Raw genomic sequence first — 24,876 nt, 5'->3', positions numbered from 1 at the left:
ATTCTGGGGCAGTAAGGAAAATGATTTAATTCCACTGGGGGTGGTTCAGGAGTCCAAGCTGATTTTCCCAGCCTATGCTTTGTGCAGTGGAAGGCAACATACAAAAACGGTATTTTTTTCATGTTTTGCTCTTTAAAATATTTATTTATTACTATCTCCAATTTCTGTATAAATGGGTAATGTTCTAGATAATGTAGGGATATAAGAAATACTTGGAGGCTCAAGTATTGTATCAGAAAGATGTGCTGACTTTGTAAAAACCGACTACATTTTACATTAGGCAAAATAATGAATAGACTTTTCTGGTTAGGAAGATGTAAAAATAAATGAATGGTTTTCCCTGTAAATTTTACTGCAGAAATCACCTGTATGACTTGCACTTAACCCTTTACTTGTCATGCAGCGTCACAGTACTTCCCCCCCACCCATCCCACAAAACAAAAAAAAAAAAAACAAATATTCCACTAGTTGTTACAGATTGCACTTTTAAAGCACAGACTTGCCAGTCCTCAGCATTTCCAGTGTCCTATTTAAACTGTTGACATATGCAGTCTTCATTTTATGAAACTGGAAGATTTCGCCTAAGTACTTCTTTTGATGCTGGAGAAATGTTATCTGGGAAGATGACTTCAAACTCTATAATTAAGTCTCCACGTTGGTCAGGATTTTTGGGAAATGGCAAACCATATCCTATAATTCTTCTTCTCATCCCAGGCTTTACAACTTCATTTACTGTCATAGGTATGGTTCTTCCTTCTATCGTTGGCACATTGATGGAGCTGCCACACAAAGCCTAAAGAAAAATTGGATCATGACAAAAAAAAAATGGTCAGAACTTTATCTGTAACTACAACTGAATTTAACTTATTTAGCAAAGACTAGCATTGTAAACAGTATTTCCACTGTACACTACTGAGATGTCAAGATTCAAACACAGTGCTCCTCTCAAAAATGGAAAGCTTCAATTTGCCACTGAATTACTAATCTTATGCAATGGCCACTGATTGGTAATGGGCTTATATACCCTTCAAAGATATTATCAAGTAAGAAAGTAGTTGAGATACAGTGAACTCTTAACTCGTACTTCTCTACAGATGTCCAGCTTCTCAGTTTCCACTGGAAGGAGTCCCATTCCATTTCTTGTGTTTGCATTGTACAGGGGTTTTTCTCTAATAGACTATCAACCTATACTATATAGCATTGCAGAACAAGTGTCTGTAAGCAGAGGCATTGAATTTCACAGCTGTCTTAAGAGAGCATTTGCAATGCACAAAGAAAAGCAAACAACTATTTTAGTGCATCAAAATTAAAACATTACAGACCTCCTGCTTTTTCCAATAGCTTGCTTTCATTTCTAGGATCTGGTAACATTCCAATTCCTCCAACATCACCTGATTCAGCACAATTAGTCTATACTGATAATGTCCAATTTACATAATACAGTAAGTCTAAATAGGCTTTTATCTATGAAGGTACTATATTATCCACATCAACATTAAACACTGTGTTTTCTCCATCTTTTTTAGGTGCCTCAACTCACTTCAAATGTGATTTAGTTAAGAATCATTTAAGGGAGCTCATCATGTACACAAAGAGTTTATAATGCAAACAGAAGTTTATTTCTCCACCTAATGCTAATTAAGAAATAAAAACACATTACACACACTTAGCTACAATATCTTTTAAACAGTGAATGTATCAGGGCTTGTTGTTAAGAACTCTGCTCAGTTGTATTCCTGATTTTTCCTTTTAAAAGCCAATGTGTTTTGACTTGGAACAGAATATAGAAAAAACTATACCATTTTTTGTTGTTATATATAGCTCCTATAACACCTGTTCACAATACTTTATCCTCATGAAATCAATCTCCATGTACTCTGAAATCACACTGAAATAACTTATGACATAAAAAGGCAAACTTAGAATTTGTTGGCAGTGAAAGTATTTAAGACATTTCTACTTTGTCGTACAGAAGTAGCAACCATATCACAGCAGTAAAGAGCATGCTATATTAGATGTACTTGTTAATTTTATTTGTTTGTTATTTCAGATTTTTTTATCAAAAGTTACTGCTTCCACTACTAATAACTGTGCTCTGTAGCCACAGTGACATTACTAGAGTGAAACTATTAAAAAACCCAAAGCAAGAAAACTCACAAACCCACCAGAAGTTTACTGCTGCTGCACAGGGTAGCCATTGTATCATACTGTAACAGGTTTAAATATTTAGAGTTCTACCAAAAGAGAAACTTACCTCCCTTAAGCTGATCTTAACAGGATAGATAATATTTGATCCATCTCTCTTGAAGTGAGAGTGCGGTTTATCTTTAATGATAAAAACAATATCAGCTGGAATCGTGTTAGGTGTTTCATCGCCTTCTTTTGGAAAGGTGATTTTGGTACCTTCTTTCCATCCTCTTTTTATCTCAATAGTAAGAATTTTGTCCTCTGTTCGGACACTTCTACCATCTGGGTTAAGCCTTTTACGTGAAATCCTCATCCTTTTTGTGCAGCCGTGATAGATCTCTTCCAATGACACTTTGAGTTCATGGATTACAGGAGGATCTTGTTTACGACGTAACTGACTACCAACTGTATTTCTTTCCCTTGGAAAACCATTCATACTAAAACTAGTGAAGGAACCAAATGGATCACCATCCACCTCCATGTCTTCAGTGTCTCTGCCACCAGGCATCCTCCTTCCAAAGAAGATCTCAAAAGGATTTGTGCCACCAAAGAAAGCTGCAAATGTTGCATGTGGGTCACCATGGAAGGAGTACCGGAAGGTACCACCCTGTCCATCAGATCCTCCAGCTCCTCCTTTCAAACCTAAGGCAAATAAGCAAAGTTAAAACCAAATCTAATATGAGCATAAGTTTTCGTATTGTTGAGTGTAATGATACTGGAACTGATGAGTCAAAAGGTCTTTGCAGTAGAGTAAAAGGTTTCCTTTTCAATGAGGACTCAACAATAGACTATGCAGTACCAACTAGTAACTCAAAAGCTTGAACAGCAACAAAGTCTGAAGCTCTAGAATGACCCCTACTTCAGAAGAACAAGTATCGCAAACCTAAACTTTTTTTCCATATGATTGAAGCCAGTTATTCAAAGAATTAGCATCTTAAAACAGAAGACTTGATCTTTTCTTGTTCTGCAAAATCTAAGTTGCATCCCTCTTCAAGATCACTTCTGGGGAAAATTATGCAGTATCATATGCAATATATCTCTGCAGCTCAGCTTTAGCTCTGTGTTAATCAGCTTTACCTCTTTTCCTTTCAGTTTGAGTGAAAACATGCCAATAGTAAAGCAGCCATATGTCTCATAATGTTCAGTTCACCATCCTAAACTTACCACTGCTTGTGCTCCTATGATATAAAATAGGTAAGAAACATGGGAACTTTTTTCAGTGCAGCCACAAATCACAATAGCTTGAAGTTCCTAAGACCCATTTGGGTACAGAAATCTTGCACATACTGTCACTGTCTCTGTGCAAAACAATCAATGTTCTCAAATAGCTTTGTTCTTTCTCTTCTATCTTCTAAAAGAAGAGATCTACATTTCATTTCTTCCAAATAATGATTTCCCTCACAATTCTTACTGGACAGTCCTTTGCATTTCCTGCTCTCTCATTCCAAACCCAGCTAAAAGTTATTCTTCCTAAATGCCTCTTTCCCAACAGGTGTTTTCCAAGTATTTCCTCCTAATAGTTAGTGTTCTCCGGCACTGACCATTTCAGGATACTTTCTCAAACCTTTATTAAGAAGACTTTCAGCCTTTCATCATAGATACTTTTATTTCTAAACTTACAATGTTTGTCTGGCTTGGTTTGTTGATTTTTTTTTTTTTCCAGTCTTACACAGCTCAGTAATACAGCTGCTATCCTGCTTCCATAGCCATAAAAATCTGAACACTTACACTAGTGAGGCATACATTCCCTAAACTTGAAAAAGGGGTTTGGTTTGGGGTTTTTTCGGCTGTTTTGGACCTTCTGTGCTTAAGCTCAATAGTGGTTAACAACAGCAACCAAGACATTAGGATGAGAAACTTTCCCCATCTCAACACCAGACAATATTAAAAGTACTTAGCAACATATAGTACATTCTTCTGTCACAGTACAGTTAATGTAAAACAAGCACATCAGTGGATTCAATGTGATAGTAGAAGGACACTTCCTGGAATAGCTAGCTGAAAGTTACTGAAGGCACATCAAGTTCCCAGCTGTAAAAACACTGATGTTTCCTCCTTCCTCCCACACTACCCACTGCCTTTCCCTCACAACTTCCAGTTACACTGAAATTGAAGAGGCCAGAGAGCAACTGAGGCTCAGTAGGTATTTCCAGATTCACCACTCAAAAATTCATACTTCAGTTTAATATTATGTCCCAAATAAACAGAAATCTACATTTTGAACCTCTGTTTTCAAGTATGCAACACTAGAATGCCAAAGGCTGCACTGCTTTATATGCTTTACTTCAAGCTCTTTGGTGAAAGTGCCTAAAGTTCTATTTTAGGAAAGTAGATAGGATGAGCTGCTGCACTTATTATGCAAATGAGTAAACAGGTATATGATGATACACTGAAAAGAGGCAGGGGGTGAGAAGGAAGAAGTGCAAGGCGGCAAAAGACTCGAGAAGCAACAGTAAGACCTCTGGTATCTACATAAATGCTTTTTTCCTAGGATGTTTTAGTAACAGCACTAAAGCTTTGAACCCATGCACTGGAACAAAAAACAAAAAACCCCATCTTCTCTACACATCTTCTGTAGAAACTGTAAAAACTGAAGGTCTTCTACATGAATTTATGGATGTTAATAAAACCTCTGGATGACAGAGGACCAAATTATTATGTATTCGTAAGAACCCATAATTTTCCCCGAAGTACTGCTATTTAAGTGTCCTCCTTTATATTAACAAACATGGCCCTGAGCAAATGCCAAGGAGCAAGGGGACAGACTTGGCACAATAGAAGTAATTATTTCATGTGGAGTTTCTGATTCCATACATTTAAGGAGAGAGATGTTAATGACTTCCTCTGTTGCTCAATCGTAAGACTGAAAGTCACATAGGTCAAAACAAAAAAAAAACAAAAAAAAAACCCAAAAAAAAGTCATCCTCTCCAGATACCCATTTTAGGATAAATATGACATTTCTGAGGCCTCAGTCTCTTGGCATGTTACCACTGTTTACAATTAAAGCTAAAAAATTGTTCTGGTATTTCATGACATAAGCCAAATTCTTTCCTCTCCAGGCAAGAAGCCAAAGAGAACTACGGACTGGACACCTGGGCTTCTGCTCAGGACTACCCTACCTAGATCAAGCAGATTACCCTTTAGCAAAAATTTAAGAAATTAACATATCTCTTTCAACTGCACCTCAGAAAGTGCTATGGCAAGGGAAGAGAGCAGTAAGTGATCCCAGAAAGCTACTGGTGCATCATACAAACTTTTTCAATTCATTAACTTTTTTTTTGTCTGTCAAGTATTTGGCACTTAAAAAAAAAAAACATTAAAAAATAAAACTGTATCAGCACTAAAACTCTGAATCCATTTTACATTTAAAAAGCTAACAAGTCAAAGTTCCAAGCAGTTCAAATGCATTGCCTAAAAATCAACACATTTTGCTTCATTTAACATAATGAAAGTGACTGACCAGAGTATAACACATACATACCTTCCTCCCCAAACTGATCATAAATGTCTCTCTTTTTGGGATCACTCAGCACTTCATAAGCTTCTGCAATCTCTTTGAATTTTTCCTCTGCATGAGGAGACTTGTTCTTATCTGGATGCCATTTAAGGGCTTGTTTTCTGTAAGCCTTTTTGATATCCTCTTCAGAAGCTCCCTTTTCAATTCCCAGGATAGAATAATAATCTTTCCCCATCTTGAGTGTTGGAGAAATTCAGATTTTCCTTGCTATAGAAAAAGCAGTGTCCAGTGTCTTAGCAACGAAGAGATGCTAGAGAAGGAAAAAAAAAAAAATCAAATTTGGAATCGAAACAAACAGAACTGTTATAAATCAACACTCTCTAATACATTAAAGAAACACTAAACAGCTTCTCTGTATTTCGTTCCTTCCCCCTTTGCTCACTTATAAATACCTATACACACTGGACAAGACACAGCCCTCTTTAGAGCCCTCCCATCTACAGTACGTGTCTCTGCTCTTTCTAGAACAACAAATAATACAGGACGTCATTTCCCCAACTGCCCCAGCTGAACAGTCAGCATAGCTTTCACTCCCTCTCACACATACGCATGCGCATGCATGCACGCACACACACACACACACACACACACAGAAAATGCTGAACTTCTATTTCCTCCCTTCTCAAACAACTAGAAAGTTTAAAGGTTTGTGTGATAGTGCCTTGCATCACTAGGCCTGAATCCAGTCTGCTCTGAAGGCAATTCCCCCAACAGTAATACCATAGCCCATATAAATTAATTATAGCATTTTACTTCACTGTTTCTATAGAGACAGCTGTACATGTAACTGTTTTCTAAACATATCGACATGGATTTGTACACTTTCCAGCAAAGGCTACAGAGTATTTTGCACCAAAGATAACTACAAAGCTTCAGAAAGCATGACTTAATTTCTTTAAAAATAAAATTAAGCCACCCTCCACTAGAGTTGACTGCAGCCATATACAATTAAGCAGTAAGAAATCAAATCTGAGAAGAAAACACCATTCAGTTCACCACAACTCAAGCCACTCAACTGTAGCAGGCCCTGACCTCCTCCTACACAAGAAGTAGCATCAAGACTATTATACAAGTATGACAATACATCAAGCAGGTAACTTTCATCTAATTGGATGTCAGCAACAGAAAAATACCTAGTTTCTATGCATCTGTTTTACAATACATAGTGCAGAGAGAATGGTATGGAAGCTTCAGCCTGCAAGACTTCTTTTGGATCTTCTTTAAGAGTTATAGGTCAAGAAATTATCACTACTTGTCAGGATGGCAATAAACTTCAAGACTGACGAGACTGTAGAAACACCCCTCCCTGGAACAAAGTATTAAAATGCACCATTTTGGTCATATCTAGAAGTTACCTGCACAGACATTTCAAGGTTCAATTATGAAGTTACTTGTGTTAAGACAATTAAGTTCAACAGCCTGCCTTTTAATGATAAAAAAGTTTAAGCCAGCATATAGCAGCCAAGGGACCATCAAACTCAAGTGAACACCATCCTTCTGATTCCAGGAACATTGTAATTTGCTTTGCAGAATCTGCTCTAACTTAGAGGAGGTTGACACTGTCAGCCCCCTTTTATTCCTTAGATCCTATCCTTTTCTATTTCTGCAATAGAATTGACTAGATTTCTTCAATGTATCCAGGAACTGCTCAATTTATATTATTTTTTTTAATGAAGGCAGAATAAAGATGAGATTACATCACAGTATTTGAGAAAGCAAGAACTTTTGCATATCTGTAGTTATTATTTGAAATATATGGAGGCCAAAGGGTACTGAAAGAGGGAATAGGCTGCACTTGCCAACAAATCTCTCAGGACTTACTTGCATTTCTGGAACACTGAGAGATACAAGGTTACAGAACGAACCTTTACAGCTAAAGGAGGAAGTTGTTGCTCAGCTCCACATGGAATAAAGTTAAGTCTTTCACTAATCACCCTTTTAGTTTTATCTTTCTTTTGAAAGGGCTGCTTTTGTTAATTTATAATTAGTAGATCAGATGAATTCTCATAGACTAGCATCCGAAATTCAGCATTTTCACCGCTCTGGAGTTTTGAAAAGCAGTAGGTGCAACAGCCTGAATTAAAACCAGGCTTCAGCTGGTTTTATGTACCACTCCCTAGGAAGCTACTTTACTTACATGTGTTAGTGGGCAGTTTTAACCTTACTAGGCTCAGGAAATGGTTGCAAATAGGACAAATCACTATCCAAACCCAGCAGTTATCATACTCTGAACTACAACAGGAAGCAAACATCATCGCTATTGACAGTATAAGATTTAGAGCAGCCTTAAATTCTCTTGCAAAACTAGCAGAGAAAGGAGTTATGCTCATCTATGCTCCCATAGTATGGTTTGAGCAACATCTAGTGGGATTATAACTTGCATCACCTGAAGTACTCCCACCAGCGAGTGTCTGAGAAGGACCTCATTTAGGTCACCATGTTGTCATATAATGGAATTTTCAGAACAGCAGTAACTCAGACTAGTTCCAGGATTGTATTTGTCATGTTTTTTAAAAACCTCTGGTCAATGGAAATGGCAGAGGGTGCATACACTAGTTTAATAAAAACAAGGCATAAGAAATTTTCCCAATTGAGAATATCATATTAAACACTGATGTCTCCTTTTAAGTATCAAAAGGATACTGAAGGAGCTGCAATTAGCAAAGCTTAGCACTCCCTTTTTCATTAAAAGACACAATGGTCAGGATTTCTTCTTAAATCAAGTTTGTTTTCCTTGAATGTCAAAACTTATAAATTCTGGTAACAAAAAAATATTGCACTGGGACATTCTGACAATCAATCACAGTGAGTAACTGCTCAGGCATCCTTTCTCTCCCTACAGAGAGGAACATGCTATTCTGGCATCAGTGCCAAGTTATACCCCTAATTAGATAACTTATTCTCCCAAAATGAAGTTAGGATTTTGAGCAAGATGTACAGCAATGACTTCATTACTTCTACTTTTCCACTCTGAAGGGGATCTTCACGTCAGAATGAATTTTACAGTCTAGAATTTCACATCTCCTAAGAGTTGACAGGATAACTGGAGCACGGCTTTCCAGAAAACATGTTCCTTCTTTTTTTCCATGCTGAAACCTTTTCTCATGTAATCAGAGAACTTTTGGAAATACATGTAGGCTGCAGTTCCTCTTACATGCTTATTAAGTTCTTTAACCAATCTGTAATAGGAGACTCTATCTCCCTTAGAAGTAGTGAACACTTTTAAAAATTATTATTATTACAAGACTCGCATGCACAAGATGAACATCTAATGATGGCACTAATTACCATTTGGGTACATCCAGTCATACCATGACATCTTAAGACACTGAAATCCATTCAGTAACTGTGATAAGTTTTTACACCTTCCAATCTTCCTAGTATTAGAGCAATTTCAAGGACAGAGAATGAATCACAGCTGTGGATTTTGAGAAGTCTAAATATCTAATCTCTGCAAATCTTTTTTGTCCATTTTGTCCTTTTATCTCACATTCCTCTTCACAGGGAAAGAAAAGAAGGAAAATCCTTCATGTACTCTCCACAACAAGGACTTCTGGCATTGCAGACCCTTCAAGTAAGCACAGAAACAGAAACCAAAACAGCTTAGGAAAACAAGCCTACTACCACCACCACCAAAACCCCTTTACTTTTACTGCTATAGTCCCGTCTTCCCTATATGTTACCACAAACACCTAGAATTTGAAGCACTTAAACTCTCACAGACTGAAAAGATTCCGCTTCCAATATGTCTGAATAAGATTTTTATTTTCTGCTTAAATGCCAACCAAGCGTCCCCTACCTACTTCAGAATACTGTTGTGGTACTCTTCTTATGCACTGAGAAAGTTAGCAGACTGTATTTGTTCCACGCTTCCTTACACTGATGTTATTTGTTACAGTCGAAATTAAAATCCAAATACATAAAATGGGAATTTCAGTTTAAGCTTTTTGAAGTCATCTGGAAAAAAAAAGTGTCTTCAACTATAACAAATTACTAAAAAGCCAAGTAGACAATTTACTACAGAATTAATAGAATTTTGAAAGGGTACAGAACTTGCCTAACTTAAGCCTACTTTCATCTAGAAGATTTTCCATTTTCTTTGATTTAAAACCGAGAAAGTAACATTTCACTTTTCAAATACAAGAATTCCTTTTTTAATTTAGAAATGTTTATGAAATATACGCTAGGAAGCCATAACTTGTTCCTTTGATAGTTCACCTTTACTTCCAAGATTGAGTTTGACTACTCACATTCGGCATTTCACTTGAGTTACTATTTCAGTGAAATAACTGTGGCTTTAAGATATCTTTCCAACTATTCACTCTGAACAACTGTACTTCAACTCGCATACATATGGACAAGTGATACACATCATAACTTTGGCAGAACAGTGGGAGCAAGGTCATACCACTTCCAGGTCTTAGAAGAGTAGCATTAACTCTGAATTCATTGCTCTCTTTAAAGAAGCATTCATAAGAACTGCCATTAAGGAAACATTCACAGTAACAGCTACACTGAACTGAAATTCTAGATTAATCATAAATAAACACCAGTATGTTTTTTTTTTTTTAAAGGAAAAGCTTCAAAGCAGGATAGTACTGTTATTTCCTGGAATATATGAGATTGAATAAAAATGTTGACTATTTCCTACAAATTAAGCCATTTCTTATGCTTTCCTCAACTATTAAGCCTCCAAATCAAAACTGAAAAAGACAGGACTAGATCACTGAACACGTTAAAGAGCAAACAAAACCACAAAGGCAAATTCCAGACAGATCACAACTATAAATACACATGTGCACATAAATGTCAAGGCAGAGGAGCCAAATCCCTCCCCAGAAAAGCTCTTCCACAATTAAGTATCATAATATTTGCCAACCCGCATTGATGAATGGAATAAATTTACACTCTCCCTACAATAATTTGAAGAACGCACATCTATATACAAAATTTACTATAAGACCATCCATTATTTTCCCACAGAAAAAGAATTTGACAATGACTTTTCTCCCCACCATCTTCACCTGTATATAGTTGTTAAATGAGCTACATTTATACTTTGTGAATAAGACCTTGCACAAGCAAACCCCATTCATTAATTTCACTACAGAAGTATTCAGCAACTAGTTTCATACATAGAAATAAATCCTAGAGTTTACAACAGAAGCAACAAATAGTTGAAATGTTTTTTTTAGAGCTAACAAAGTGAGAAGTGAGATCTGCAGAGTCTAAGAATCCTTTCTAATCATTCAACAGCCCTTAAAAAAAAAAAAAAAAGCTTCACGGAGTCACACACTTCATACCCAAGTAACTACCCAAATTTATCAAGTTTGTACACGTTCTCTGGAGAAACATGCTGCTACTGTGATGGAAGTACGAAGTTCATTGTAGACAATGAATCTAGGGCTGATTTTACATATAAATAATCATATAAGAAAGTGAAATACCACAAAAACTTAAAAATAATAATGGAATTATAAAGTTACAATAGACAGTGACACTAACTTTGTTAAGGAGCATTCTTGAGTAACCCCACAATAATTTTATGTTTTCATTTTGCATACATCGTGCCTTGGCAACACTCTACTTGTAAGAGATGCAATTTGAAATGCACCCTGAAGCACTCACTAGTTAATGCATTATATAAACCATAATTTCTTTCCTAAGGCATATGCAACAGTGCAATTTAATGCAATTCACTGACAACAGAAGCTTGCATTAAAAAGACTTTCTGGCTTCTGATTTCCTCCCAGATTAAAAAGGAAGACATATAGTGGGACAGGTATAGTCATGCTTTACAAAAATATCTGCCTTCTATTAGACAGATATCCAAGTCACTGTGAAACAGTACTTCCTAGGACCCATACCTACTACACTTTCCATATCTAAAAAGTCGATAGCATTGTCTGGAAAGAACTGGTCTGATTATTTTTGGTTCAGGAAGACATATGAAATGAAACTGCATGATACAAAGTTATTTAAGAGAATTAAATTCATTATATTTAAGTAATACCAGTCCTAGCATCAACAAAATATATTGATAGTAGTGGTTCTGCTTCAAAATAATGTTGATTATATTCCTGGAATATCATGAAGCTATGCTTCTGTCAGCAAGCCGAAGGACATGTTTTTAAGGTCTTTTGTGAAAAATACACATTCCAGAGCTGACATGAATTTATAGCTCAAGTTCAAGTGTTACCTCTCAAAATGCATACTGCTATGACCCAGAGATATAATGTTACCACTTCTGAACTTTCAAAATGAATTTTTAAGCCTGTGATTCATGCAGCCTCCAATTTTATTTGGAAAAATATATGACAAGACAGCAGGCACTAGCAATTTTTTTTATCCATTTTCTTTTTCTTGTTACTTCTGTAACAATAGACGAAAAATTAGGAACATTATGCACAACTGAAAATGCCCATCATATTTTCACATTAAAACTCACTATTATTATATATTAAGTTACAGGGTTGGGCTCTTCTGTTCAGAAATTGAGTATTTCTGATACAGACAATGCTAGAAAAAGAAAAAATAAATCTAACTATCAAGTAATATTATATCAAACAGTCACAACTATCTTCAAAAACACAAGGACACTAACAACACATACACACTGATCCCTTATCACCACATAGCAAACTAATATGTCATTAACAAAGAATTGCTTTCTCATACCCAATTCTTGTCTACTAAGTCATAATTGCTACTGTAGTGGAAAATACAGTAAAAAAATTAAATACACTTGGAAGAATTTTCCAGATTTAACTTTCCACTGCTGAGATGGAATGAACATGTTCTTGCAAGCAGGCAAAGTTCTTAGGACTCAGTTATGATGTAATGTGTCAATGACAATGCAACTAACTCCCCCTTATTTCATAGTGTGATTAACTACTTCAGTCAAGTACCAGACTGCACTTGGGGGAAAAAATAAAATGGGAATATCTTAAGTATGGTCACACAAAGCAACACAGACACAAAGTATTTTCTTCTACAGATTAAGGCTTCCCTCTTCGGAAAGAATACACAGATTCCACAAGTATTTTTCTATTCCTTACTCAGATTCAGTGTCCAGTTCCCACTCACATAAATTTCTGTAAAGGACTCTTCATCAAAACACTGGTCAACCAGGAAAAATGCCAATCATGCAAAACATTTAACAGGTTCCCTCATATTACTGACTACGCCTATTTACCACACTATCACAAACTTCAAGTAGTAAACAACACTGCTGCCACACACTTTTGTAAACCTCTATATGAAGAGGTGTACTGCGCTGGTAAGGAGAAGTATCTTCTCACTGTTACTACAAAAAAAAAAAAAAAAGTAAAATTGAATTCATAAAGAAGCTGAAGTTCCTTCTCCTCTAAGAGATCATTCTATTTTGATGAGTTTTGTGCAATTTACTATTAAGATACCAGCTTGGGGAAAAGAAATCAGAAAAACAGAGGAGTCAAAGCTCCTCCTTTCAATTTGACATATAAATCTGGATTTCTGTCCTAACTACTTTTGGCTCTGACTGCCATCACACTCACAAATTTATCAAGGACTCAAGGAATTCTGTCCTGAAACAACCCATATGCAAATAAAGAATTGGACTTACTCAGATATTTATCACACTGTACCAGTCAGGTTTCTGACTCTTTGTTGCCAACCTTCCCATGTTGGTTGTGTAACAAGTAAAGATATTTAATATTATGAACAGCTTGAGGCTTTGTAATCGTTCAGTTTCCCACCAACACTAGTTGCTTTTTATTTGAATGTATTAAGTTTTATAGCCTTTCCAGTAATTGTTTTAAGAAACAACATACTGCTGTACAACACACAATGCACATCTTTCAGATTCTCAGACCCTGAGTATGTTTTAAATACTGTCACACAGGAGTATTTTATTGGTTATATATATGCTTTATACGTATTTTATTGGTTATATATATGCTTTATACGTATGCCCCAGGCTTCCAAGTTACACTGTGTTCTCACCACCAACAGTATACCATATAACAAAGTAGATATTGTTTATAAAAGGTAAAAAAATTGCTGATTTTGATCAGTGTGAAAAAGCAAACAAGATTGCTTGGTAGCTAGCAAAAGAAGCCATAGAAGTGCCAGGAAGTAGTAGGTAAGGAACTGAGAACAAAACAGAAAACATTATAATATCATAGGAACAGCACAGTACATCTGCAGCATAACCTGGTACAGTTCTGTTAGCTTCAACTCCCCAAAACCAAGTATATGTAGGGTGGTTTTTTTTAACATGTTCATAAAAGGACCATAAAAAATGATCAAAGCTATGCAAATGCTCCCACATGAGAAACAACTGAGGAGGCCTGAGCTCTTCAGTCTGTAAAGATAGAAGTCACAAAGGTCTACAAGGTCTACCAATGATGGAGAAAGGAGGAGGAGGCATGAACTGTTCATGGTCTACTCCCATCTAAGGCAGAGCCACCATGTGAAACTAGCGGAAGCCAGTTTCAACAACAAAATTAAGAAGGTCTACAAGTGAGAGAATTACCTGCTAAAGGACACTCAAAACTCAAGAACAGTTTCAGTGGAACACTGAAATAGTATAGAAGAGATTCACTGTTTCTCGACAGAGAAGCCAGGTCCCTGAGCTACAAACATCTGGAAGCCTAGGAAGGGGGAAAAGACAACTATGTGCTTCCTTTGTTCTAACCTTCCCTGAAGCATCTACTTATGGCCACTTTCAAATGCAAATTAGTGGGCTAAACAAACCACTTAATGGACAACCAGTTCAGAGCTCAAGATGAGCACCTTTAGATTCATTAAAACTTCAATGTAATGTAATTGAGCCACTTCCACGTTGGACAGAATGAACACTTTCTAACACAGAAGCTTAAAATGTGAGCACTGGCACTATGTAGTCAACCTCAGAGACACACAGGTGCTGTCCAAATGTATGGGTTCAGCCAAGTGCTATAGGTCTTCTCCACCCAACATCTTAGAAGGGAAGTATATGAGTACTCTTTAACATGCTTCCTTGCCATAAAACTGGAGTATTGTTTTGTATATGTAAAAAAAAAAAAACCAACAAAAAAACTGCCTGGACAGTTGGTGGGAGCTTTTTGCTTTGCTTTTTCAGTTTGAAGTTTTTTTTCAGTTGTGAGATTTTTTGGTTTGGGGTTTGTTTGTTTTTTTTTTGGGGGGGTGGGTGTTATTTGGTTGGGGTGTTTGGTTTGTTGGGGTTTTTTAATGTACATGCACTACAGGCATGTTACTTAAAACTGACTTGAAATTACAATCCACGGTACCACTTACAACCATGTTGCCTCCTCTTTCTCTGCTACCACCTCTCCACCTGTTCCTATAAAACAAGTACATAAAAAGGACATGTACACCTCTGCCCTCATTGTCCTACCTACAGATTTGTTTATTACACAAACCTTGGAAAATAAGCAAAAAATATTAAATATACCTGTACTATTTTCCAACTAAGTGACATAGAGGGGTGCCGCTTACAATAAACAGACTTTTTTAGAAGAAGCACTTAGTAACACGTATAAAGATGTTTCTAATATTCCTGTTTTCAGTAAAAGTGAAGCTTAATTCAACATACCATTCACTGGATTCAGCCCCACTCCTGAAGCACAGAAGGGGCTAAAATCTCCCCTAAAAGCACAGAGACAGAATAGCAAACTCATACACTACTGCAGTCCTACATTCTCCATCCCACAGACAAGAGCCAGCTGGCACAAACCAAAGTAATGTTTGCTCTGGGCCAGCCGAGACTGGACAGAAGGCCAATCAGCTCAGACCATGGGAACTAGGGTTGGCTCCCTACCAGCTCTTCCACCAAATGAATCCTGATGTAGGAGAACTTCTGTGACCTAATAGTAGTGGTATGTACTGATTAACAGGAAAAGGACAATGGAAAAATAGTGTTAGTTTCCACAATAACCCTTGCTGACTTTCCTTCAAGAAATTGGAATGGAAAAAAACAATTTAAAGGCATTTTAAATTGTATTTATTTCAATACCCTACATAAAATTAGTTACCACAGTTCCCTTATCACCCAGGAAACATTAAGATAGGCAGGCTGTTAATATAATATTTCAGTGGAAGTAGCATACAACAGCTCCTCTTTTAGCCTTTCACCTGTAGATAAGGGAGGGTGCCACCTCTTAACAATTTACCAGTGTATACCTTAACAATGGTAGCAACCCCTTCATTCACAACAAAGGAACCCTTAAGGGGTTTCTTTCCCCAAACAATATAATTCACAACCTGCTGTCTCAGCAAAGCAGCAGCAGAGCATTCAGGGCACCTGTAGAATAAAGACAGTCCTTACAGTTTAGCTCTTAGCTAAAAATCTCTGGGAAGCTGGCACTTGCACAACTCAGATATGACCTGCTCTGAACCCGAAGTCTTTCTTTCCAATGGTTCTCAACCTATCACTAAGCATTTGGAATCATTCTATTTTAAAAAAAATAAAACCCGCCCCAACACACTGCCAGTTTGGAACGTTCACTAATGGAACATAATACATTACAGAAATATTTTCCTACTGGTGAGGATGCTCAACAGGTTTAAACTGAAGACCGATACGTTCATCTAGAGTTCTATCACTACTTCAGTCATGTTCCATAATTAAGGAACAGAGAAGTCATGCCTGCAAGTTATTTTTTCCTCCTTGTTTTCTGAAACAATTGAGAAACTATCAGCAAACAGAACAGCTGAGAGAAAAATATGAATAAACATGACACTGATCACAGTTATGGATCACATGTTAAGAGGGTGAAGGGTAGATTGAAGATGCCTGCACAATCCCTATCCACACTCTATTTGATGGTTCCCCCCCCCCCAATAGAAAAAGAAAGCTATTTTATCAGTCTTGATGAAGAGGCCAACTGCAAAAACAAGTAAATTCACTTGGAAAAGTGATTCAGCTACACTGTATTGTTTTTAATTGTCATTATACTCCAACAAGATGAAAGTTATTCATTCATTACCAAATAAGGAACTGCATACATTTTTGCTGTGGACATGTGATCACACTGTTCTTACATAAGCAAAAGTAGACGGTCACACTCAATGATTTTTCTGGAGTGTGCTCGTCAAAATCCCACCCAGCTGCTGATTCACGCAGCTAGTTTCACATGCAAGGCTGAAAACACACATGCTTAACTGCTGCATAAAGACAAGAACTGGAAAAGATGTCAGAACAACTGTTTAACCTGAAAGGAGAATACATATCAGTAAGAATGTACTGCTGTTCACCTACAGGAGACAGAAATAAAGGCAGCCCTAGTTATAAGAATGTTCTGGAATAAAAGCCAAAATAGTTGTTCTTTACTCTTTCAAATGTTTCAACCATAGCTTATATCAGGTTTCTTTATATTCTCTACAGGAAATACCCATCCACAGTCAAAAGGTTTACAGGTGTATAGTCTTCTGTTTAAGCTAAACTTATGGAACCTCCTGTTTTCCTGCTCTTCACTCACATCAAGTCTTATCATGACATCCACATGAAACATTCATCCCTTTCCAAGTCAATGCAGCACTGTAACTGAGGGCTCATTTTTAAATACAACTGGTCTTTTAATTATTACCCAAAGATACTATTAACCACCTGATACTGAAGGGGCAGTCAGACTACAGCATTCTCTAAGCTATCTTTAGGTATCGATTTATTACAGAAAAATATCTTTGGACATTCACAAACTTCACTACAAGCAATTCTTTTCCCCAGAACATATATGTAACCCTACCAACAAAGTTTAAGAGGATTTTCAGTCATAATCACAGTTTCTTGGACTGAAGGGATTAGTAATTTAAAACTTCAAAAACAACCCTTCAGTTTTTCCTTCTTTCCTCACCCTCGGGTGACATTTACCTTTCTATGCGCTTTCTTTTTTTTTTCTTTTGACACTGATACGTGCACAGTTATGTTAAAAATAAGGTGCTCTGACTCGCAAATTAACAAATACAATTGTTAGATATAATTAAACAGCTTCAGAAATAATACTAGTAGGGACCAGGCCTATGTAATTAGGAAGTACACCAATCCAGAAAGTAATCAAGTTTTTCCCACCTTGAGATTAGAATTCTGAACATTACTGCCTAATTTAACAAAATTATGTATTTATAGGCTTATTAACAACCTGTAGGCACAATTTTCAGTGATCTGTTGACAGACGGATACATTCCATCCCCTACAACTACTACACCCATATTTGTTCTCCTAATTCTCATTCATATGCAACTTCCATGCCTTAGCTCCATCAACCAATTTAAAGCGAGGCCTTTCACACTTTTTCTTCCCACCATTTTCCACCATCTGGGAGGAGTTTGCAAATGTCAACGGCAAACAAATTCTCTGAGCTCTCAAAAGTTTTTTTTCCCATGACATTCACACAAAAACATCCCCATCCCACACCCCCCCCAACAAGTCAGAATCTGAACACTGATGACCACATTATCACGCTGACTCATATTATCCAACTGCCTTTTGTACTACATTCTTTCTATATGGTGATCCACACTGTCTCATTGCATACTTCAGCAGTATTTAAGGAAGACGTGCATGTTCTCAGATCTACCCTTCGGTATTTCATAGAATCATAGAATAGTTAGGGTTGGAAAGGACCTTAAGATCATCCAGTTCCAACCCCCCTGCCATGGGCAGAGACACCTCACACTAAATCATGTCACCCAAGGCTTCATCCAACCTGGCCTTGAACAGTGCCAGGGATAGAGCATTTACAACCTCCCTGGGCAACCCATTCCAGTGCCTCACCACCCTAACAGGAAAGAATTTCTTCCTTATATCCAATCTAAATTTCCCCTGTTTAAGTTTTAACCCATTACCCCTTGTCCTGTCACTACAGTCCCTAATGAAGAGTCCCCCCCCAACATCCCTATAGGCCCCCTTCAGATACTGGAAGGCTGCTGTGAGGTCTCCACGCAGCCTTCTCTTCTCCAGGCTGAACAGCCCCCAACTTTCTCAGCCTGTCTTCATACAGGAGGTGCTTCAGTCCCCTGATCATCCTTGTGGCCCTTCTCTGGACTTGTTCCAACAGTTCCATGTCCTTTTTATGTTGAGGACACGAGAACTGCACACAATACTCCAGGTGAGGTCTCACGAGAGCAGAGGGGCAGGATCACTTCCTTCGACCTGCTGGTCACGCTTCTTTTGATGCAGCCCAGGATACGGCTGGCTTTCTGGGCTGCGAGCGCATACTGAAGCCGGCTCATGTTCATTTTCTCATCAATCAACACCCCCAAGTCCTTCTCCACAGGGCTCCTCTGAATCTCTTCTCTGCCCAACCTGTAGCTGTGCCTGGGATTGCTCCGACCCTGGTGTAGGACCTTGCACTTGGCATGGTTAAACTTCATGAGGTTGGCATCAGCCCACCTCACAAGTGTGTCAAATTCCCTCTGGATGCCATTCCTTCCCTCCAGTGTATCAACCGAACCACACAGCTTGGTGTCATTGGCAAACTTGCTGAGGGCGCTCTCAATCCCACTGTCCATGTCAGCGACAAAGATGTTTAACAAGATCGGTCCCAACACTGATCCCTGAGGGGCACCACTCGTTACTGGTCTCCAGCTGGACACTGAGCCATCGACCACAACTCTTTGCATGTGGCCATCCAGCCAGTTCTTTATCCACTGAGTGGTCCACCTACCAAACTGATGTCTCTCCAATTCAGAGACAAGGATGTTGCGTGGGACAGTGTCGAACACAATTTACGACACACCTAATGAAATTTAACAGCCTTCTGTAAACTAGTCAAAATCCTAGTCACATCAGCCTTTTACTGCTCAACTGTCCTCAAGCCCAGAATCAAATTTGCTGGTAGACATCAGCAGCACCCTTAGGACAAATCCCCCTTCTTCCCTTTAAAGTTTTACTATTAGATTTCCTTTCAGCAGCTCCAACCCAATTCTAGCTTTAAATCAAAACACACAAGATTAACAAGAGTAAAATGTGGAAGACAAATGCTGTAAGCAATCTACAGTATTTCTACAGCTTTTCTTCAACTACTTAATACAGTAAAACTGCTTTGCTAAGTGCAGTATGACTAAATGTAAGCCAGGACTCCAAATCTCTCAAGATTTTTGAAATTTACTACATAAAAATTGGTAGAGAGGGGACCAGATATGGGCTTAGGGAGCAAATTCACTCTTGCTCTTCTCCCAAAAGGCAAGGAAAAAGCTACATTATCATCACTGAGTGAAGGCAGATGTGACAGCAGCTGCAGCAGAGCAGGCTGCCCCTCCTTTTCAACATTCCCACCTTCTCACACAAATACTTTTTCCTACCCCCTCCAGTTCCTCAGTAACAAACCATGCCTGTGCATCTGTCTAGAATGAAGCATAACAGGAGTGTTTGCTGGCTGGGTAGGAAGACAACTGGCCGTCACTTAGATTACCCTGTGTAGGTGATCTAAGTTGGTGAATTCTGCACAGTAATATTATTTCAGCGCTAAGAACTGTTCCACTTGACCCCCATCTCTCTCAAAAGAGAACTTACAAGCATTGTATAGGTTTTGTAGACAGTTTAAGTTATGCTTAATATTATGGGTTTTCTATCAATACATTCTCTTTCACATCCAAATTGTAAATCTGAAATTTGTAATTACTTCTTCAGTGCACGTGGTAAATATGAAAGCTCATGACAGATCAACAGCTGTTCGGATATAGAGAACATGCTGAATCTTTTCTCAGCAGTTACACAGGGAGTTTTCTACTAATAATGTTGCAGATCCTGGACACCCTTTGCCAGTGCAGGAGCATGAACTGACTGTCAGGACCTAGACTGCTTGATTTAAATCTCCCAAAGTGATGAACTCATCAGAAAACAACTGCAAATTTCCTCACACCAACAATGACTTGCAGAAAGCAGAAGCAGGCAGATATAAAGCTATCACAATGGTTATCCTTTTCTGATAGAGACCATAATCACTTTTCCTATAGAGGTGTTTAATGTACTGAGGCAAAGGTAAACAAAACATGGTACCTAGAGAGTTGCAGAGGCAACTTAACAAGAAATAGTTTATGACCCTGTGAGAGGTCTCCCTACCCATCCTAGCAAACCACTTCTTTCAGGACTGTCTTACCCTTTGCTCTGGTCACCAGAGAGCAAAGTTGAAGTTAATTGTTTAAGAGAAAAAAAAAACAAGAACAGAAAAAAAACCACAATATACACCACCCCAAAACAAAACAAACAAACAAAAAAAGCCATACACAAAACCCAACAAAAACGCAAAAACAAACACAGAACTAAATGTGAGCATGCACTGAAGTGCCTTGGTTTATGCAGAGGATTTGGGTTAGTTCCACACTTATGCTTTTGCAATACCTGAAATAAGCTAATTTAAGAAATATAAAATACCCAGACTAACTTTTGGTAGAAGTAAGGATTCCTTCGCATACACAAAATTTTTTTAAAAACAACTCAAAGCCACACAAATGTGGGGTTTTTTGCTTGTGTTTTAGTGTTGTTAACCTCCCTGCAGACTATCCATTACTTAAGTCTATGACAATCCACACTACTCATAAAGTTTTCTGACTTGTTGGATTTTTCATTCAAAGTACCTCTTTCTCAGTAATCATATCTACCAGAATGCTCTAGTCTAATGATTACTGAATAAAACCCAACAACTATGGACTGTAAACCATGACAGATGTCATTTTCTGACAAGTTTACTTCAGGGAGACACCTTCCTCCAACCTCTAACAGAAATACTGAGCGACATTTTAAAATTCCATACTCTGTTACCTCTTATGTCTTTCACTAGTTAATAAAATTCTGGAAGTGGCAGACTACTATACTTTCCTCATTAGCAAGGGGAAGTTACTGTACAAGTGAGGCTTATTTTTCACAGCAAAACCAAAGATCTCATGCTCTAGCAGCACAGTGCAAATGTTTGCTTACCAGTACACCACATTTAATTTCTTAAAAGGCAGATTTCAGAAAACAGGCAATGAGTAATTTTTGCAAGTAAGAAAGCAGAATAACCTAATACGTGCTGCTGTTACCAGTCAGCAACGCGCTTGAAAAAATACTGCAGTTAGCACGCAGTGTTAAGGGGTTAGATCTTCACCCCACTCCATTAAGATATTAAAAAGAAGGGATTAATCCCATAGGGATAATTTTCTCTACAGAAGTATCATTTAATAAAAGGAAATGGAGAGTGCTTAAGAGATACAGGTTTCTAGCAGATAGGATCCAAGTGCCGTCATGGGAAATACAGATAGAAGTAACTCTTCCATTGTTGATAAAGGTCATTAGATTAGGAACAGTAAAAATAAGAACTTAGTATCTATACAGATTTAAGATCTTACTCCTCTGTAATTTGTTAGGTTTGGTGCTCTACCTGAAGGCCCAAGAAATACAGTAACTTCAAGAATCATATATATATATCTCGGCTTTCAAATGAAGCATCACCTCACGCTGTGGTCAAAAGCTGATAAATTCAAAACTGACATTCACTTATCAGTTGTTTACAAATGCAACTAGAATGCTTGTAGTCCCGCCCAAGAGTGTTTTTATTAGCCCAAGGCATTATAACTACTTACAAATAGCAATATTATACAGTTAAAGCCCTTCTCACAGAACTTAACAAAGAATCACTTGCCCATTTCATAAAAATAAAAAGCAAAGCACATAGACCCTCTACATTTAGTAAGCAAAGAGCCATAAAAGGCATAGCCTTTTATGTATTAGCTTTAATGCCTCACAGTCAACTATTGCTCAACTTACTGATTTGCACACCATGGCTGGTATATGCAGACAAATTCTCATTAACAAAGAAAATTAAAAAATAGTTCAAGGTCAAAGTGTTGCTTAGAAATAGCAGAGTTAAGCATAAAAAGTAAGTTCCCACTTTCCAAACCTATTTTTGCTTTCCCCCTGCCCTCCCCAACTACCACAGCTACATTAATGGAAGGTATATGATAATTCTTAATAGGCTTTTCCAGCCAAAGTATCACAACAGCAAATTTCACCTAGCTCTAATTATATACAGTAATCTGCCCAAAAGCATGTACAAATTCTGATTTTGTGGAATATATTTACCTTAAAATCCTTTTGAGCTATATTACTTCAAAGTTTTACAGAAGGAAAAAAAAAACCAACCCAGCACATGTTCTCAGCTTCCTCTGGTGGAGTTATCTGGGAAGAAACTGCAGTATGATCTGACCTTAGCAGCTGTACTTAGTCTTACTAAGATGATCCATGTATAAACAGCCAGAATTGAAGGGACCAGCAAGAACACAGGATTTCTCAAAGCAACATGGAGCTACAAGGCTAGCAAAAAAAAAGAAAACGGCAGGATGCACTTTCTCAAATAACTCCAACAGAGCTGCCCCCTCCCTGCATAGAGCCCAAGACGAGGCAAAGTCCAAAGCAACAGCTGCTTAATTTAAACTGACAACAAACAGACTCATTCAGGTTAGAAAAGACATCCCACTCTTCATCTTAAAAGCACACATCGTTAAAAAACCCAAATATTAATGTAATGAAAGAGTCGATGAAAAAACTACAGTTCGATGCATATAAATAATTTTTTAAATGCAAAGCATTCTCTCAGAACAGTACAGAAAACAGTTACACAGCTTAGTTCCCCTTCAGTATTACCCAGTCCCTACTGCTATAACAGCTAAGTAGATATTCTGTGACCTTATCTAGATGTGAAGTCTTCGCAACACTGTCATCCATATTCAGCATAACACCACAGCACGTCAGAGGACCCAAACAGGGCCCAGATTAAAGCACGACCAGCTCCAATTTTTTATTTAAGCTTGTGGTTGTGCAGTCGAGAGAAAAAAAAAACAAACAAAAAAACACACCAAACACAACAAGAAGAAAAAAAAAACAAAACAAAAAAAGAACCCAAATAAAAAAAAAACCCTTCAAATTGCAACAACTGTATAGTAACAGAACAAGAAATACACAATCTTGGACGCTGCAGGAGGCGGCAAGTAAAGCTTCCTGAAAAGCGAACGAATAAAAAACCAAACTGCCTCGCTCCATGGAGCGGTGGAAACAACGAAAAGCCGCCGGAAGACAGCGCCGGGCCGCGCCCGAGTGACACAACGGCCAGGGCACCGCAAAGAGCACGGCCGAGGGGACGGGCCGCACAGCCCCAGGCGCAAGCAGGGCTGCCCCGGCTCAACAGCTCTGCCTCTAAGCGGGAGCCTGACAAGGCACCCCTCACCTCTCCAGCCACAGCCAAGCCTCCACCGCCAGACACCGAGGTTTCTTCCCTGAAATAGAACTTATATTATTTTTCCTAGCTGTCCCGCGTCACACCGTGGGTGCGCTGACAGGGCCCGGCAGCCGTGCAATAGCACGGCATTAAGAACAGCCTCCTCCACAAGACAACACCAGGCTAAAACGGAGAAAAGGCCCGGCTTACCCGGCAGCTACCTTCCTCACCCGGTCCTCAGCTAGCCCAGAAACCCGTTGGGACGGAATACAGCTACCAGAACACCTCCCCGGGCACAACCTAACGCGGCCAGGCAGGCAGCCAAGCCGCATCCAGGCCGCGGTGCCTTAGCCGCGGAACGAGTTAGCGGGTTGTGCTCTGGGAAGACCTGCGGAGCGGGGCTTCTCCGTCAGTATGTGTCTGCGATGTGGAATGGCGGGAGCTTTGTCCTGTCTTGTTCCCTCGCCCCCCTCCGCGCACGCCGTGGCGAGCGCCCGCGGCGTCCGCCCGCCCTCCTCGGGCGGTGAAAAGCTTTTTCAGTCAGTCCCTGGTTCCCACTACTCCGCCATTGCCCGCTGGCGGACTGGGCGCTCGCAGTGTTTTCGGCCCGAAGCGATCAGCGCCTTCGCGGAGCGGCAGGGTGAGGGGTGCGGCGCGTTGTGGTCCCTGCTGCAGGCGGGGAGGCGAAATCTCAGTTGGCGATGCGGCGGCTTATCGGGCTCCCGGCGCCGTGCCGGGCCTCGTGGGTGGCTGACGGGCAGCGGGAGAGAAGGCGGTTCCTTCCGCGGCCCGCATTGTGTTCCCCGGGGCGCCCTCGGTGCTCGCTAACCTGCTCAGACCGGTTGGGAAGGGCTGCGGCCTGCGGAGTGAAGGCGGCCAGGGCCGTCTTGTAGGAAGTTCTTTATCCCGGAGTTCAGTCTGTAGCTTTTGCACCACAGGCGATGGTTTCATGATTTCTCGGGTAAAATTCTCACCTTCTCTGGTAATAACTGGTC

The 24,876-nt window shown here is 38.9% G+C and overlaps 2 protein-coding genes across 20 annotated transcripts in view; one reads left to right on the top strand and one right to left on the bottom strand.

Annotated features, from left to right (window-relative positions):
* Window positions 1-123: 123 nt before the first annotated feature.
* Window positions 124-20,858, bottom strand: DNAJB4 (DnaJ heat shock protein family (Hsp40) member B4). Its single transcript, XM_057417284.1, has 4 exons — window positions 20,752-20,858; window positions 5,670-5,955; window positions 2,255-2,829; window positions 124-793 (listed from the first exon to the last, which is right to left on the bottom strand). The coding sequence occupies exons 2-4, from the start codon at window positions 5,878-5,880 to the stop codon at window positions 560-562; spliced, it is 1,020 nt and encodes a 339-aa protein (XP_057273267.1). The 5' UTR covers window positions 5,881-5,955; window positions 20,752-20,858; the 3' UTR covers window positions 124-559.
* A 3,647-nt stretch (window positions 20,859-24,505) lies between these two features.
* Window positions 24,506-24,876, top strand: part of FUBP1 (far upstream element binding protein 1) — a 35,305-nt gene continuing 34,934 nt past the window's right edge. For 17 of the 19 annotated variants that reach the window (XR_008973159.1, XR_008973160.1, XR_008973157.1 and 14 more), the window contains exon 1: window positions 24,816-24,863. Coding sequence is in view for 9 of the 19 variants with exons in the window: in XM_057417234.1 (XP_057273217.1) it covers window positions 24,831-24,863 (33 nt within the window). In the remaining 10 variants the exon portion in view is untranslated. Of the gene's footprint in view, window positions 24,522-24,736; window positions 24,864-24,876 lie in introns of those variants that run through there. The other 2 variants (XM_057417212.1, XM_057417222.1) reach the window with 2 other exon arrangements.

This window comes from Pezoporus wallicus, unplaced genomic scaffold (genome assembly GCF_028554395.1).
Source record: "Pezoporus wallicus isolate ANWC-B61680 ecotype Strahan unplaced genomic scaffold, APGP_CSIRO_Pwel_v1 contig_5908, whole genome shotgun sequence".
Classification (NCBI taxonomy): Eukaryota; Metazoa; Chordata; class Aves; order Psittaciformes; family Psittacidae; genus Pezoporus; species Pezoporus wallicus.
This window is presented reverse-complemented; position numbering and strand designations above follow the sequence as displayed.

Excerpts from the sequence above, each read along its gene's own strand:
- DNAJB4 (XM_057417284.1), bottom strand. The coding sequence starts at position 5,880 with ATGGGGAAAGATTATTATTCTATCCTGGGAATTGAAAAGGGAGCTTCT. Across the intron at positions 2,830-5,669 it reads TGATCAGTTTGGGGAGGAAG|GTTTGAAAGGAGGAGCTGGA; the intron begins GTATGTATGTGT and ends TATTTGCCTTAG. Across the intron at positions 794-2,254 it reads TTAAGATCAGCTTAAGGGAG|GCTTTGTGTGGCAGCTCCAT; the intron begins GTAAGTTTCTCT and ends ATTTTTCTTTAG.